Source organism: Daphnia magna, linkage group LG2, assembly GCF_020631705.1.
Source record: "Daphnia magna isolate NIES linkage group LG2, ASM2063170v1.1, whole genome shotgun sequence".
Classification (NCBI taxonomy): domain Eukaryota; kingdom Metazoa; phylum Arthropoda; class Branchiopoda; order Diplostraca; family Daphniidae; genus Daphnia; species Daphnia magna.
In genome coordinates this window covers 8,674,192-8,690,044 of record NC_059183.1, presented here as the reverse complement: position 1 = coordinate 8,690,044, position 15,853 = coordinate 8,674,192, and the positions used below count along the sequence as shown (strand labels likewise).

At 40.9% G+C, this 15,853-nt stretch overlaps 4 protein-coding genes and 1 pseudogene across 10 annotated transcripts; 2 read left to right on the top strand and 3 right to left on the bottom strand.

Annotated features, from left to right (window-relative positions):
* Positions 1 to 304: 304 nt before the first annotated feature.
* On the top strand, positions 305 to 1,187 carry LOC116917974 (mediator of RNA polymerase II transcription subunit 22). The gene is made up of 3 exons (XM_032923602.2): positions 305 to 565; positions 626 to 726; positions 788 to 1,187. The coding sequence occupies exons 1-3, from the start codon at positions 466 to 468 to the stop codon at positions 1,004 to 1,006; spliced, it is 420 nt and encodes a 139-aa protein (XP_032779493.1). The 5' UTR covers positions 305 to 465; the 3' UTR covers positions 1,007 to 1,187.
* An 85-nt stretch (positions 1,188 to 1,272) lies between these two features.
* Positions 1,273 to 2,420, top strand: LOC116917972 (tetratricopeptide repeat protein 1). The gene is made up of 4 exons (XM_032923601.2): positions 1,273 to 1,584; positions 1,645 to 1,818; positions 1,902 to 2,142; positions 2,206 to 2,420. Exons 1-4 carry the CDS (start codon positions 1,360 to 1,362, stop codon positions 2,319 to 2,321), a joined length of 756 nt encoding a protein of 251 aa, XP_032779492.1. The 5' UTR covers positions 1,273 to 1,359; the 3' UTR covers positions 2,322 to 2,420.
* On the bottom strand, positions 2,419 to 3,609 carry LOC116917973 (annotated as a pseudogene).
* On the bottom strand, positions 2,419 to 11,843 carry LOC116917964 (protein hu-li tai shao). Of its 7 annotated transcripts, none has more exons than XM_045169997.1 (19): positions 11,690 to 11,843; positions 8,943 to 9,382; positions 8,647 to 8,834; positions 8,430 to 8,528; positions 8,158 to 8,289; positions 7,914 to 8,057; positions 7,669 to 7,837; positions 7,422 to 7,600; positions 7,218 to 7,354; positions 7,024 to 7,150; positions 6,038 to 6,244; positions 5,860 to 5,960; positions 5,683 to 5,777; positions 5,469 to 5,615; positions 5,169 to 5,249; positions 4,803 to 4,871; positions 4,387 to 4,464; positions 3,712 to 3,935; positions 2,419 to 3,636 (listed from the first exon to the last, which is right to left on the bottom strand). In XM_045169997.1, exons 2-18 carry the CDS (start codon positions 9,241 to 9,243, stop codon positions 3,733 to 3,735), a joined length of 2,457 nt encoding a protein of 818 aa, XP_045025932.1. In that variant the 5' UTR covers positions 9,244 to 9,382; positions 11,690 to 11,843; the 3' UTR covers positions 2,419 to 3,636; positions 3,712 to 3,732. The 7 variants fall into 7 exon arrangements, with proteins under 7 accessions (XP_045025932.1, XP_045025931.1, XP_045025933.1 ...); XM_045169996.1 differs by having other exon boundaries at positions 3,716 to 3,935; XM_045169998.1 differs by lacking the exon at positions 11,690 to 11,843 and adding an exon at positions 11,160 to 11,488 and having other exon boundaries at positions 3,716 to 3,935.
* Positions 11,844 to 12,738: 895 nt separating this feature from the next.
* On the bottom strand, positions 12,739 to 14,871 carry LOC116917970 (alpha-adducin). Its single transcript, XM_032923599.2, has 9 exons — positions 14,712 to 14,871; positions 14,542 to 14,626; positions 14,238 to 14,433; positions 14,078 to 14,176; positions 13,879 to 14,010; positions 13,663 to 13,803; positions 13,430 to 13,597; positions 13,168 to 13,314; positions 12,739 to 13,086 (listed from the first exon to the last, which is right to left on the bottom strand). Exons 2-9 carry the CDS (start codon positions 14,601 to 14,603, stop codon positions 13,027 to 13,029), a joined length of 1,005 nt encoding a protein of 334 aa, XP_032779490.2. The 5' UTR covers positions 14,604 to 14,626; positions 14,712 to 14,871; the 3' UTR covers positions 12,739 to 13,026.
* Between the last annotated feature and the right edge of the window lie 982 nt (positions 14,872 to 15,853).

Here is a 15,853-nt window from a genome sequence, read left to right as displayed (position 1 = left end):
TGTTTCTGCTTTGAAATAAAAAACAAACAGATTTAGGCAACGCCGCAAAGGCGCAATTTTTCAAAATAGGGTGAACATAAAAATTCCAAAATTGCACCGTCATTTTGATTTTGGCCCGAAAAATCGGGAATGAAAAGGAGCCCTAATGGATTTATTTTTCTAGCACACGAACTGATAATAAAAAATTTTAAAAAGAAAAAAAGGTGTTTTGCTCTATCACCCGTGTAGACGCCTGGCCTGCTAGATTAGCGAACCTAGCGGGGAATCCTGGAACCCCTTAGTAAACACCCGCCGGTTTTGGGATAGGCGATAGTGTACTTTCTTATTATATCGCGGCTCACCATTCGCGTCTGCTTGGAAAGTTGGAAATCGCAGATTTTAATTGGACGTACCCGGCTGCGTGATAAATTTGAAAAAAGTTGAAATTGTCACTTGCCCAATTTGTTTACTCCTCTTGTTTTCGTAATGGCTCAACGAGCCTTACCTCAAAGTAAAGAAGCTCTACTAAAATCGTACAACAAAAGGTTGAAAGATGATGTAAAATCATTGCTGGACAATTTCAGTGGTAAAAATTATATTCTTGTTCTATGCATCTCTATTTTTTAATTCTCCTATTGCTTTAAAGAAATAATAAAACTGGCTCGTGTTGAAGAGGAAACACAAGTTTCCAGAATGACACAGTGTGAAGAAGATCATTTTGAAATGTTAGTTCGTGCCTCAAACATAGTAAGCAAAAATTAATAAATAATGTTAGCATCTTCCCATCTACATCTCTTATCAATTCAAGGTTAGAGCTGGGGAATCCTTAATGAAGCTTGTGACAGACTTGAAGCAATACCTGATTCTCAATGACTTTCCATCAGCTAATGAAGCCATTAGCCAGACTGCCCGTTCCATGTTGGCAATGCAGCAAGAATCTGACAGAAAGTTAATGGCACTAAGAGATGATTTAGCAGCAGACTTGTATGATCTTGAAGAAGAATATTATTCATCTCCTTTCAAGTAGCTCATTGTGAATAATGTATTGATTTATTTTTGTAAAATGTAAAATGTTGGAAGGGCTTGGAATTCCTCAGAAAGAGAAACTGTCCTTCATTGTGTCAACTGTATCATTACAAACTTATTTTCAAGGCCTTTTTTCAAGAATAGAATGATAATGTTATTTTTTAAATAAACAATTCTTTTTAGTTTTTTTCTAATAAATAATTACGCAAAATAATGTAGCTTTGCTTGAAAAATCATCGAATGTTCGAGACGGTTCGCCGAATGTGCACCAGGTGGCATAGAAAATGTCAAGAAAATTTTAAAAACAATAGAGTGGGTGTTGTTGCTGTAATTTCTCCTTAGCAATCAAAATAAATGGCGGAAAAAAACGATAAGATAATAGAGGATTTGATCAAAGATTTTGAGACGACGAGTAACAAGGTGGTAACTTCAGAATCAGAACAAGAAGATCAATTAGAATTTGAAGATGCTTTGGGGCCACCTTCTAGAGAAGATTCCCCGAATGTCTCATCAGACGAATCTGATTCTGAAGATGTATCGAATAGTGAAAAACCGGCTCTAAGCAGCGAACAAATTGAGGTAACTGTTAAGGGTTATGTGAAGACAAACATATAAATATATATTTTCCACATTTCTTAGGAAAAAAAACGAGAAGTTTTAGATGTTAAAGAAAAAGGGAATGAACTTTTCAGAAATGGAAATTATGACAAAGCATGCCAACATTACTCAAAAGCCTTGAAATTGTGTTCCTCTTCCTTCAAAATGGAGAGATCAATTTTGTACAATAATCGAGCAGCTGCCAAAGCAAAACAGGTACAGATAACTCAGGTTCCCTTCAAGCCTTCCTATTATCACAACCAATCTAATGGGTTTACTTTCTTTTCTTTTCACTTTAGGGTAAAACCGAGAGTGCCTTAAAGGATTGCACAAAAGCTGTTGACCTAAACCCTGTATATATTAAAGCTCTATTACGTCGAGCAAAACTCTATGAGGAAGTTGATCAACTTGACAAGGCTCTAGCAGATTACAAAGAGTTACATAGATTGGAGCCTGGCAATGTGGAAGTAAATTCTGCTCTGGCATATTTACCTAGACGTATTGAGGAACAGACAGAAAAGCTAAAGCAAGAAATGTTTGGTGAGTGTTGGGTATTCTCCTTGTCAAGAATGATTTCTCTTAACAGCTAGTATTGTAATGCAGGAAAAATGAAAGATTTGGGAAATATGTTTCTAAAACCTTTTGGCTTGTCAACTGATAATTTTCAAATCAACAAAGACCCAACCACAGGCTCTTACTCGGTAAACATGAACAAGTGATTGTCTTTACTTTCCAAATCCAACATTATCTGATTGATAACCTATGTCACATTTAATTGTAAAGTTTCAAATGATTTAAATAAATACCCGTTCTGTGGACATTCAGATTAAGGTATAATTTGTGGACCAGATGCCACGTGCAGTACAGGTATATAGTGATACATAACAGTACACTTTTCGTTCGATTTCAAATGACACGGAACTGCATACCAGAAGAAAAGTCGGTAGTCAAAGGGGATTTTTTATGTTAAGCTGCTGGTCAAGCTGGCATGTGTGTTCAAGCTACCTTCTCTCCACAAATTAAAAAAAAGCATACCAAACCAACGAAACGTTTTTAACAAATCTAGAAAAAAAAGTAAAAAAAAAAAAAAAAAGAGAAATTGACGGAAAAGGTTGGGGACGGGGATAGCCAGATTTAAAAGGTAAAATATAAATAAGGTAGCAAAATAGCTGGAGTATGTGTGCTACATCGGGGACAAAAATTGTCAAATCTGAGAGGATTGGGGAGAAAGTAAGTGTCCCACATCACGGAATGAATTAGTACTACAGTAACAAGGGAATTTTAGAATAGACACAACTGACTCGAAACAAAAGGAGGGAAGCCAATAGTGTTGAAGAAGACAGCAGAAGAAAATTAAAACGAAGTATTAACATCAAATCAATCCACAGGATTTAGGTTTTGAATTGAAAAAAGCACCTCGCACTGCGATTGGGAAATCGACTCATCAAGAAAAACACGCCACGTCACATCCCTTTTGGTTCCATTACATATTCAGTCTCAGTCTTCCTTGTCAAGCAAAAAAATGTTTATGTCGATCTCCCACAGACCCAACCTTCTTTACACAATTGCAGTGCGTGACATCTCCAATTATTGTCTACCGGGTAGCGTAATGGGTCGGGGGAGGTGGTACACAAGAAGCAAGAATTTTTGTTTTTTTAAAATAAAAGTTTTTGCAAAGTGCTTTTCGTCCACAATCCTTGAATCAGATATTCTGGTCTCACAGAGTGTAATGGAGAAGGAGATAAGAGACTAAAACCAAACTTTTTTTTTTTTCTTCTTCTCCAGTCTAAAGCAAGGCGGATTAGTTTTTACGATACTTGACGCAAACCAAAGAGAACTACCGGAGAGTAGCTGAAGTATATAGAAGAGATTATTCATATTTTGAAAATAATAATAAGAAGAAGAATAAAAAAAAAATAATAATAAAAAAAAAAAACGAGAAAAACCCGACGACACTCGAGTGGCAGTGTTGTCCCCAAAGGAGTCCCAAAAGAGTTTGTTTCTCATTTATAGATTATTTCCGACACTGAAAGCCTGTAAAAATTAAAAAAACAAAAATAGTGAGATTCAATAGAAAATGTCGACGTTTGAATAGTTTGAATAGATTACACACAAAAGCGATGTAGTTGTTCAAACTTCTGGTGTGGGCTTCTTCTTCTCCTTGCTCTTCTTCTTGAGGAAGGATGGTGTTCGTAGTCCCTTCTTCTTCTTTTTGTCCTTGGATTTGGAGGGCGAATCTTCCGTAGACATGTCGCGAGCCGACGACTCGTCACGGCTACTCTGCGACACCTGGCTCTGTGGGTTATCAATTTCGTCTCCATTCACTTCAGCGCCTGCGGAAACGTTTTCAACAAAAATGTTAGCTTAATCGTGTTCCTCGGTGACACTATCAATGTCAGTGGAGGGGTTACAGGCACGAGTTGCCATTCAGTTCATTCGCACCATTACAATAATAATTGTTTCCAAGTTCACCTCAGTAGTTAGGAAAACCTCATCAAGATTCTGTTAAATTTGTCCATTATTCCGTAACTCAAACAGAAGATTAATAGTGGTAGTTGATCCATCAGTTACAGGGCATGACTAATTCTGACTATGGCCCATTCCTAACGTGACAGGCATTGGCTAAGGATTTTTTTTAAACGTTAGACATAGTTTAGGGCATGCTTGACTACAGGCACTATTAACTATCTATAACTAAAAATCTAAAGACGTTAGCAAGCCAAACGGAAATCACAAGCGAGGCAAAAGTTAAGAGAGACTGACTATAATAGGGGGACAGCAAACCTTTATTGTGGTGTTTCCTCTTGTCACGGCCCAGCGACCACGAGCGACGCTTGAACATGTCCCAAGCATCACCCGACCCTATTCCACACGACGGACCCAACACACAAAAAAATTGAAATAAAAACAATACAACAAATAAAAAGCGAAAACCACACAAAGAATAATCTAACATTGAAGTTGAGGTCCGACTAGAAATTCACGCTAATTTTTGACATAGAAATAAGTTTTCTTTAAAAAAAAAAAAAAAGCGGTGAATTTCTTGCCAATAACTTTGCATGCCAAGCTTTCTTTAAAAAAATTATGTACGTTACATAGACAGCAGGAAAAAAGCATAATTCAATTGGATATGCCGCACTGCTGGACGGCCATGCTATAATCGAGTAGGGTTATAATGTTAGAAAAGGCTCATCACTCACCGTCACGCGGAAGGCGGGCGGATTTTGAGCGCTCTGCAAAAGGCTCAGGCGACTCGGCCCCTGTAGTATCTACCGGGGCAAATGGATTTAGATAAAACGACAAACGCAAACAGAAAATAAAAATAAAAAAAAGAGAGCTAGTTTTTTGGTTGGATTCATGATTAAATGCAGCGACACATAACGACATGAAGCAGTCATCACCACACCCATTCATTCATCATGTGCATTCCCAATTCTGGTCGTGACATCAGGCAAGGGCATGCATCAGTGCGACTAGATTACTTGCTAACTAATTCCGGATCAACAAATAGAGAGCAGAAACAGAAAGACAACCAGAAACAAAAATAAAAATAAAAAGAAACTAACCGTCTGCCGGGAGAAGTTGACGTTGTGCGTGATCTTCTTGCGGCACGTGTTTCACAGCCACCTCAACTACGCGTGGACTTGCTACTCAACGAATTTTTTCCCCCGAAACCCAACACGTATAAAGACAAACATAAAAATCAAGAGAACAAAAACAGTGAAACTGAATTGGAAATAAAGAGGAAAATACGGCAATGCTAATAAGAAATGATGAAAATTAAGAACGATAATAACAAAATAGAATTGGCCGCCACCGAAGATCCCATACTGGACAATAAGATGATGGATGTAAAACTGACATACCTTCGTCGTCACTTATTGGTCGTGGCGATGTGGGTGATTTCTGTTCTGGGCGGACTGGCTCTTCACTTGAAGGAAGTAAAACAGACTCAGCTACAAGAGGCTCCAACGTTGGAGCTTCCGTAGTTGAGTAGCTGACCTCATGATCTTCTGCAATGGACAACAACATTGTTAGCCTTTCAAATTTCTCTTCCATTTAAAATGAAACAAAACTTACCTGAAATACCCTTCTGAGACATCTCTACTTGTCTTTTGTACTCCTCAATCTCTTGATCTGAGACGGAGTCGAAAGGGTTCTTGGCATACGGAGTTCTAAATTTCGGAATAATACGAACGTGACAAGTTGAAAATGACGACGGAAAATGTGCACTGATCAAATCTCTCGATGTTTTACCTGTAGACCATGGCGTGATGTTGGAAGTCACGTTGAATGATGCCTTTCGATGCAGCACCCACAACAACTACGTGATCGCCCGTGCCACTAGTGTTAGCATCCTGTCCAGCCACCATTCGTTATCAAAGAATTTACTTCCAAGTCTTAGCGAAATTCTCATTTGATATGTACTATATACTTGTAATTTTTGAGCTTCGTCCCAACTGACACCTTCCAAAATGTGCGACTGGGGGCCGGCACTGATGCCACCTTGGCGACGATTTTCTTTGATCTGCTTTTGCTTCTGTTTGAATTCCTTCGACGTCGTGCCCATCGGCACGAATTGGTGAGCAATCTCCAACTTGAACGGAGTGCTGCTGTGTGTCGGAGAGCCATCAGGTACCCACTGCAATTATCGCGAGTCAGACGAAAAAAATAAAAAATAAAGTTAAATCATCGTACCAAATGTTCATGGTCATTTAAGATAACTACAAAGGACATTTTCTATCACGAGGACATCAACACCAAAATGTTTGCTGCCAACCCCCCTTTCTCTATTTAAAATCCAATATCGTTGACATGTTTTTAGTTTAGCTATTTTCGTGTGAAAAACAAAAGTTACGGTTTTGTAAGGATAAGTCGACAGGTCAAAAACAATGTGTTAGTATTGAGCCAGCGTGTATTAAAACCAGCCCATGCAAATGAAGGATAAAAAGTAAAATAAGACTGAAACTCTAGAGTAGAGCCGGCTAAAATTGGATTTCTATCGCTAACATCAGAGCTAGGAATAAGATGAGGAAATGCAAACCAAAAATTGAGACGAGACTAGGAGAGTTGCCTTCTTACAAAAGAGATTCTACGTAACAGACAAAAATTAAGAGGAACGGAGACACGGATGCGTCACAAGTTTCCGATAATGCATTTAAGAAGACGCAATTTGCAATCTAATGAAGCCCAATCAAGACTGCAGAACGTCTTTGCCACTTTGTCGTTTAAAAAAAAATTGGAAAAGGCGAAACATTAAAGGGTTCGGGGACCAAAAGATCGTTAAAGTTTAAAAAAAAAAAAAAGGGGCGTTTTAGTTTCTACTGTCAAGCATTTATGGATTCTATTTGCTGTCTGTCTTTCTGTCTGTCTGTCGTGTATGTATTTTTAAGGGTTGGAGCGTTGTGGGGATCAAACTACCTTGGTGATCTTCTTGGGATCCTGCGTTCCTTGCTCGACAACTTCCACTTTTTGATAAACGTTAGGTGAATTGATCCAGCGATTTTTATCCAGGGTTCGACGACCGTCTAGCAACTTTCTGAGTGGGCTAGAAAAATTGAAACCAGGTCAATCGTCGGGTTTATCGCACAACTCAAAACGCTCGAGCAAAATACCTGTTTTTGTATAGCTCGTCTTCTTCGATCATGTAACCAAAAGATGAGACTGCAGGCGGGACTTCTACGTCGTGCTTTTGTCTGGGCAGCTCCGTCCTCACTGAATGGACGCGATAAGGATATCCGCTTCGGTATCCCTATGAATAGGGAAAAGTGCGATTAAAAATTGTGTTGCAAGTCAGTCGAGCGGAAAGCGTGACATACAGAGTTATCCAACATCCGCATGTAAGCTTCAAACTCCATGTCGCCTTGTCGCCATTTGACCTCACGGGTTCGAGGTTTCTCTTTAACTTCTTCTTGTTCGGGTTGTTCGCCTTCGACTCCAGCCAACTGAATGTTATTGCGTCCGGCTCTTGTGAATTCGTTGGCGCGCTTAGCTACCTTCCTATGATTCATTCAGATTTTAAAAAAGCTTTCTTTTATATTTGTCTTGTGGATTTATTCAAGTGTACCTGTGACCGGCGTTTGGCATCGTCGGAAATTAAGATCAAATTGTCGAGACCTACAGGCATCATTCGGATTTGCGATTCGCAGGCCAGGACGGTATTGCATGCGCGAAAAAACGCCTCTTCAATGGTCTCGCCTAGGATAACTAGGCCATGATTGCGGAGGAACATCACCTACAAGAATAGCAATCCCGTATTTAGAACTGAACCGTGACCTGGAAGTGACGGCGCAAACGACTCCTTGACATACTTTGTTCAAGGGGCCGAGATTCCGTGCGATCGATTCACGCTCTTCGGGATCCACCAAAATGCCGTAGTAGTCGTGGTAGCTGACTTCTCCGATCAACACGCTCTCCTGACTGACGGGAAGGAACCCGCATTTCAAGGCGGAGACCTGACAACAAAGAATGCCGATGAGAAATAGGGAAAACAACGGCCAAGATGGAAATGGAGACAGTCATCGCTCATCCATCATCAAAAATTGAGTCACTCACAGCGACGCATGCTGGATGGTGGATGTGGACGACACATTTAGCGTCCGGACGAGCAGCATGGATGGCCGAATGTAGGACAAAACCGGCGATGTTGACTCCAAAGTTCGTTGTTCCCGGGTCGACCACGTTGCCCTAAAAAAAAAAGGGGGAGGGAGAAAAAAATCACGAAAAAGAAAAAAGTATGGGTTCATGAGCAAGAAGATCGATCAAACATCGCGTCGCATGACGCTACTAATTCGGCATAAGCCCGTTTGCACGGCATTATCTCCTACCTGCATGTCGACCTTAATCAGGGAAGAGGCCGTTACTTCGCTATACAGCAAACCGAACGGGTTCAATAGAAAGTGCTCTTGCTCTTGGCTCACGCGAACCTAGACGAGAAAGAGAAAGGAAACATTCACATTTTTATGTCATGACAGAGACGATTGCAAACACATTTGGGGAAAAAAATATTATTGTTGGCTAGACTGCCCCGCAGTGGCCACGTACCGTAATGTGATTGTAAATAGATTGCGACCAGCCGAAAAGGTCGACAAGTCGGTAAAGGGCAGCCAACTTGCAACGAATAATTTTTTCGCCTTTAACGTAACTTGGAAAATCCACGCCTTTAATATCGTTGATGGGGATAACGCAGCGAGCTCCGCCGCCTCCACCACCGCCCAGTCCTCGATGGGTACCTATTTTCCAAGAGGAGAAAAGAAATCAATACGTCTTTTTATTAGCACTTGTGACGATTTATGAAGAAGGGAGAGAGAGAGAGAGAGAGGTCAGGGGAGAAAAATTACCCATTCCGGTCAAGTCTGAGATGTGCTGCTGAAGAGCAAAGAGGCCGGCGGCTCCTCCTTCTCTCAATTGCTGGTCGACAATCCGTTCCAAGTCATCGCGGAAAGTCCTGCTGCCCATCATGACTTCAACTCTGCGTCGACGCTCCATGTCGCGAACGTCGGCATCGATGTCTGGCGGTCGCAATTTCTTTAAATCGTCTTCATCGACCACAGCGTTGGGGTCAAATTCGCAACCGTTGTGCTGCTCATCCAAGCCGTTTAACTGCTGTTCAGCAGCCATTGTAGCTGCTTCGGCTGCCATTCTGTTGGGAACCTTGTTTCGGCACTCTCTGTGTCCAGCTGTTTTATCGTCCTCTTCTTAGCCCTGGCAAAATAAACGAAGCTCCTGTCGGCGGTCGGTCCACAACAAACGTTAGGTCAAAAATATCAATCGTCGCTACCTGTCGGGAGAGAGGAAAAACAAAAAGGCAAATTGAAATTAAATGTGCATACCAGTTTTGCTGCGTTTTCCCCATAAGTCACTTTCTCATGCTACAGGAAAAATACCAAACATTTCATATTTTAGGCTCTTCCTTTTTATTTTTCGCTTTCGGACCAGTGCAATGGCCCCCTCAAGGGTGCCCCAAGTTGATGTCACGGGTTATTTATATCGCGATACGGTCAACGGCGCAACTGCAACCGCGAGGAGACACAAGGGGAACGTGCCACACGGAAAACACTCCTTGAGACGGAGGAGGTGTAGGCAGCTTTTTCGCACTCTCACGGTGCTGATTCCCACCCACAAGTAAAATGAAAAACTCCTTCTCTTGACGAGAGAAATACACAGCTGGTTTTGAATTTCTTGTTCTCTTTCTTTCCAGAAAAGAGCGAAAAAAAAAACTGCCTAAAGCCAGTCGGGTTTAAAAAATGCGTATCTCTGGTATCATAATGACGTCATGTTAAAAGCTAGCTAGAGCCAGACGTTCTGGAACTGGGCAGTTTGCCCATCTTTCTTCTTCTTTTTCCCCATTTTTTTTTTTGGATATCTTTCTCTTTCGTTTATTTTTAATTTTTTTTATTCCCCCGTTACTCCGCAAGCCGAACACAATGAGCTTTTTCCGGGGCTCTGGCTTCCATTCCTATCTGCATCCTCGAACCGAATTGCCGCTTTCCCCTATTCCATAGGGCGTCCGTACGAATTTTCCAAAGCGAAAACAACTTGGATCACGCAAGGCTTCCTTTCCTAGCGTTGTCTAGACAACTCTGTACACTCCTGCACACACACACACATGCTGTGTGCTCAGTGTCTCACCCACTCCCTTTGCACACCCTATGAGCTTCCCTTATTTTTTTTTTCCCGAACGGGTTCCCTATGTTATTTCAAAAAGAAAAAACGAGAAACAGTAGCAGTTGGATAATATTAGTACTGGGGGTAGGGTAGGCAATAGGAGAGTGAGATATTGACGAAATAATCGTTGCATCGTTTTTCTACGTCGCATTTGTTTATAAGGGCGATACGAAAGGTTTGACGTGGAGACTTTCAAACATTGGGGAATATTTTTGTTTTCTGTTGCTGGGCTGGGCTGGTTCCAGTTTGTACAGATAAGCGCTTATATCATTCTTTCAAACAAACAATAGGCAAAAAAAAGGTTCGATTAGTTTTTCTGGTAATTAGGCTGGTCAATAACAAGCGACGATAACCGGCGTGGTTACACATATTGAAGGGCAAATTGAGTTGCCCGACTCAGTTCGACCTTAATCGAGTAATGATAGTGGATGGGATCTATAGTAAACAATGGTGATCAAGAGACTCATCCGTAATCAAACCAAAATATCAACAGACGACCATGGAATACTCTTGCGGTCGTCTTCTGAGAACAACCAGGAAGAACAATTGTGCAGGAATGAGAAAATAAAATACACAGGCCATTAACCCCTCCCTCATCACTCTCCAGATGCCTTGTGATGAAATCTAAATGAAAAATGGGAAGAAAAGAGTAGCTAGATAATAATCTTCCCTTCTCTCCTCACCAGACAAACTTTAAAAAAATAAAAAAACCGGAAAAAAAAAATTGAAAATTGCAATCGCCCCACGAGAGAGCAAGCCAGATTGGAGGAACGAGTGTAGTGACAACGAAGCGTTGGCATTCTTTTTTAAAAGCGCGATAAGTCTCCGGTTTGACATTGGAGATGGGTGAAAAAGTAATTGAATTCTTTAAAAATATTTTAAGCATTTACACTCGATCTGCAGGCGTGTCATCCACACAGCTTATGGCACGGGTTTTTCTGAAAGTGCTTTTGGCAATCCGTCACTGATAAAAAACCTGAGCTAAACAATCACTCCCCACACAAGGGCACCTTTTTTTCTCTCTTACACACGTAGGCATACACGAACACACACACGTAAATACACAATGTGAAACGATTATCGTCGATTGAATAAAAAAAAACACTGAATAAACCGGAAAGAGAAATTACGACCAAGGAAAAGAGCAATCAGTGAACGAAAGAACAAAAATTCGGGTGTGATGAGGACACACCCAAGTCCCTGTCTGCTGCTCTGTGGTGCATCTCCCCACCCCTCTAAGCTATGGCACATCGGCTACCCGCCGACGCAGTCGACACACACTCACACTGGCCACAGACGCCGCCAGAAAACACAGCTAAATAGCGCCAATTTTTGCAAATGACTAGCACTTGGACCTTAATTGGCAATTGGTAATGATCACTCGAGAACGATAAAGCAGGTGAATGAATAGATAGCTTACCTTTTTGCAGGCACACAATCAACAAAACACAAGTCCAGAAGTCTTCGACTCTCTGCCTCGACTCGCGGCGGCCGGTCGAAGCACTAGCGTAAGGAGTGGAAAAAATGAACGGCGGCGCCGTTGCCAGCTCGCCGTATTTTTTCACATTGCGCGTCCTGTAACATACAGGATGAAGAGGGAGGAAAAAAAAATTCCATTCATGTGTTTCTTTTATTATTTTTTATTAGTCAGCATGCTTTCAACTGGAAATAATTGAAATTTGATACCCTAAGACGTTTTCTTACGGTCGGTAATTGAGAACAAATGAGGAGAGACAGAGAATGAGAGGGAGAAAGAGTGAAAGATCAAAAGTGTCAAAAGGCTGATATGTAATCCAGACTAGTTAGCCACTTTATACTAAATGATGTTTGTTCAATAAAGACAAACGTACGATGCGTTTATTCAAGTGGCAACCGTTCTTCGTCATCGGCTGACTTCGTGGCCCGTGCACTCGACTCTGCCCGAGGTAAAATATGAATGTATCTTGTCTCCTTTGAGCTGTTACCATACGAAAGGAAAGTTTGACGTACCGGTAATAACAAAATGCTTTGTATGAGGATCGAGCTCTCAGCTCTTCGACCTATGCTAAAGCCCTCGGGCGTCTGAGAAAGTCTAGCTTCATAAACATGCGTGACATTTTTCCCGTTAACGGGAAAAGGAAAACAACCAACCGAACAGCTGGAAAAGAACGATTGTTCATTTTTTTGAAGAAGACATTTTGAAAACCAACTATTTTTATATGTGCCTTTCAACAAAAGGCAAAAACACATTTTCGGCTTTCGGATGCGTTAGATGACTTTCACATCGACGGCTGTTCTAGCTAATTAGCATTTGATTATGAACCTCTTTGTCCTCCAAAATCGTTACTGAAAAAAAAAAAAAAAATGCTGCCCTCACGGTTATATCGGACCAACCGATTGACCTTTTCAGCAATTGAGGACATGTGTAATTACGTCGGTAATCAATGATTTTTTTAGATTGTACCATGCAAATCATAGACAAAATAGACGGATGCTTTGCCGCTTTTAAAAGGGCATTTCAACTTGTCTGTATTTTCGTTTTCTTTTTGTGAAACAGTTAAGTGCACATGATACCCGCCGACCTTTCTACCCTCTATGTAATAGCATAGTAGACTTCCTAATCCAGGTCTAAGTTACACGAGACCGAGCAAAGTGTCTAAAGCAACACACAATTGAAAAGAAAAATTTCAAAAATAAAAGAAAAAGTTGTGGCTTGCCATCCTCCGTGACGGCAGACCGCGTGTGTCCCTGCACCGTGAATCGTGAGCAGCAAGAATATTAATTTTCGGTCGGTCTTTTGACGGATGGAAGACGGTATGGGTATCCCGTTCGATAACCCTAAAGCACAAAACCATGTCGATGTTTAAGAGTTAAAATTAATTATTATTTTTTAACATATCCTTATAGGGATGCACTTACGGCACTGTCCATCATCCGCATGTAAGCTTCGAATTCGAGGTCGCCGAGGTTCCACCTGACTTGCATCGCCTTCTTTGTATCTACCTGGCCTTCTTTCTCTTTGAGGGCACCATCTTCGATCATTTCTTGAGCGCGACGAACTACTTCCTGTGTACGAGACACACACGAGCCACAAAAACAAGCGAAATCGGTTTAGTAATAAACTGAAGGAAACAAGAAGTCGTAAAATTTGAAAAAAAATTTAAGTTTGCGGTCGCCCTACCATGGAGCGTTGTTTAGCCTCTTCAGAAACGATGACGAGGTTCTCTAAACCAGCAGACATCATCGTGATTTGGGCTTCACAAGCCAACACTGTGTGGTAGGCCCGCGTAAAAGCTTCCTCCACTGTACGACCAGCGACGACCAAGCCATGATTACGTAAGAACATAATCTAAAAACATATTGTCCAAACGGGATTATCGATAGCGGCCTAAGGCTATAGGCGTGTATACATACGTTATTGTTGCCCAAATTTTTAACGATGATTTCGCGCTCGGCTTTGTCGACCAGAACGCCATAAAAATCATGGTAACTGACATTGCCTACGAGAACAGCCTCCTGGCTTACCGGGAGGAAGCCACATTTCATGGAAGCTACCTATAGAAAAAAGAAAAATTAACGTTTGTGTCTAACACGGTGGTCAAAAGCGTGGGGCATGTTTTGTTTTTTTACAGCGATACAGGCAGCGTGATGAATGTGGATCACGCATTTGGCGTCCGGACGTGCTGAATGAACAGCAGAGTGGAGAACGAATCCAGGAATGTTCACACCAAAGTACGTAGAGCCCCTGTCAATCATGTTGCCCTGATTGGTGGGATAAAAGAAGCTAATCAAGGGAATCAGTGTCATTAATTGGGACATGGCTATGTACCTGAACATCGACCTTAATTAATGATGAAGCAGTGATTTCATGATAGAGCAATCCGAAAGGATTTAAGAGGAAATGCTGGTCTTCTTCGCTCACTTTAACCTTTACTCACAAAAAGTCTATTATTAATTATTAATTGTTTTAATTTTTTTCCATCCCTTACAGTGATGTGATTAAAAATCGCCTGGGACCAGCCGAGATGGTCAACCAGTCTGTAAAGGGATGCTAATTTGCATCTCAACTCTTTCTCTCCCGGGGCATAACCGGACGGTTCAACATTTCCTACGTCATCAATTGGGATGATTGCTCTTGGGATAAAACCGCTGCGATGGCCCTCAACAACTTCTCGGAAAGCTGTCCTGTAATAATTGAATTTCGGTTGGTTTTGTTATTGATGTGCTCGCAGACGGGTTCTTCTTATAAGGTCCGCGTTAATGTTGTAACTGACTTGCGACAAAATCTCTAACCTGATTGATGCATCTCCGTTTTCATTGGAATTTTTGTCCACAGCGTTGGTGGGAGTTGCCATCTTACGGTCGTTTCGATAAAATTCTAAAATTTATGGAAATTTTCAAAATGAATTTTCGACTTTTTTGCAGGTTTTAAAAAGAGCAATAAGTGTTGCATAATTACTTACATAGTAACTGTAAAACAGGTCACCTTTCCAGGATGAAAATCCACCGTCTAATCGCCCAAAGTCGAGTGAAGCAGTCCAAATGGATTTCAGATAAAGGGGACACTGTTTTATTTGTTTACGATACGTGCATTTGCACCGACGGAGAGATACACAATAGATTGTTATCCTTTGACGTACCGATAAACCTTGCCAAGTCTACTTAAAATCGGATTGTTTTTATTCTTTTATAGCGCGTGTCAAAATAGCTTTAAAGAAACATAATCAAAGCTATTACATTCAAATACCCTAAATAGTGAGAATACGAAATGGAGAAACTACTATAAAAAGCTGAGAAAAAGAGACCAACGTAAAATCAGTTGACGCATGAAAACCGAATTGTTTATTTTGTCACTCCTTCTGAAATAATTTTTCGGCAACCAAATCGATTTTTTGTGCCGCATGAATAATCTGATGCATCGTTTAGACATTATTCCTTCGCAGTCGTGACATCGCATAAACTTTTTCCTTGTCCATTTTTGTAATCAACAAACCGTTTTTTTCCTCTAAATATTTGAAAATCTAAAGTCCGAAAATTCCGACAACAGGCACGTGATCCGAGAATATCACGCACGACGCGTTTTATCAAAGGCGAGAATGTCACATTTATTTTCAAGACAAACTAAAGGCCAGTCGTAAATAAAAATTAAAGAACCATATTTGATTGGTAGAAAAGGGTCATTAAACATGTGCTGTCTGAGACGCACATTTTTTTTTTACGAAATTGTTGCAATGAAAGAAAAACCTTATTTAGGCTACAAACTTGAAACTGTTACGTAAGTTTGTCAAGGATTTCATTTTGTTTTGAACGGCATTTTGCGCAGTACGACTTTTAAAAAAATCTTTGTTAAAGAGCCCACATTCGGTGAAAATACTATGAAGTTGTGACATTCGAGATAACGTTCGATTTCATCAACTGGGTAGCAATCGAACGCGGGAACGGGTCACTTGCTAGTTTTACTACATATTGCACGCTCTTCATTTCCGGATCGTTAGGTCATCCGGTTTGAACGTCAAACGAACACATTTTCATTTTCTGCAGTATGTCAGATACATCTCCCTGGAAACCTGTGCTTTAGCCTTGACTGCCATCTAATGAGGTCGCC

Excerpts from the sequence above, each read along its gene's own strand:
- LOC116917972 (XM_032923601.2), top strand. The coding sequence starts at position 1,360 with ATGGCGGAAAAAAACGATAAGATAATAGAGGATTTGATCAAAGATTTT. Across the intron at positions 1,585-1,644 it reads TAAGCAGCGAACAAATTGAG|GAAAAAAAACGAGAAGTTTT; the intron begins GTAACTGTTAAG and ends CACATTTCTTAG. Across the intron at positions 1,819-1,901 it reads CAGCTGCCAAAGCAAAACAG|GGTAAAACCGAGAGTGCCTT; the intron begins GTACAGATAACT and ends TTTTCACTTTAG.
- LOC116917974 (XM_032923602.2), top strand. The coding sequence starts at position 466 with ATGGCTCAACGAGCCTTACCTCAAAGTAAAGAAGCTCTACTAAAATCG. Across the intron at positions 566-625 it reads ATTGCTGGACAATTTCAGTG|AAATAATAAAACTGGCTCGT; the intron begins GTAAAAATTATA and ends ATTGCTTTAAAG. Across the intron at positions 727-787 it reads TAGTTCGTGCCTCAAACATA|GTTAGAGCTGGGGAATCCTT; the intron begins GTAAGCAAAAAT and ends TATCAATTCAAG.
- LOC116917964 (XM_045169997.1), bottom strand. The coding sequence starts at position 9,243 with ATGGCAGCCGAAGCAGCTACAATGGCTGCTGAACAGCAGTTAAACGGC. Across the intron at positions 8,058-8,157 it reads ACCATCCAGCATGCGTCGCT|GTCTCCGCCTTGAAATGCGG; the intron begins GTGAGTGACTCA and ends CTTTGTTGTCAG. Across the intron at positions 4,465-4,802 it reads CGCCCGCCTTCCGCGTGACG|GGTCGGGTGATGCTTGGGAC; the intron begins GTGAGTGATGAG and ends CGTGTGGAATAG.
- LOC116917970 (XM_032923599.2), bottom strand. The coding sequence starts at position 14,603 with ATGGCAACTCCCACCAACGCTGTGGACAAAAATTCCAATGAAAACGGA. Across the intron at positions 13,598-13,662 it reads AAAATTTGGGCAACAATAAC|ATTATGTTCTTACGTAATCA; the intron begins GTATGTATACAC and ends ATATGTTTTTAG. Across the intron at positions 13,087-13,167 it reads TGCGGATGATGGACAGTGCC|GGTTATCGAACGGGATACCC; the intron begins GTAAGTGCATCC and ends TTTGTGCTTTAG.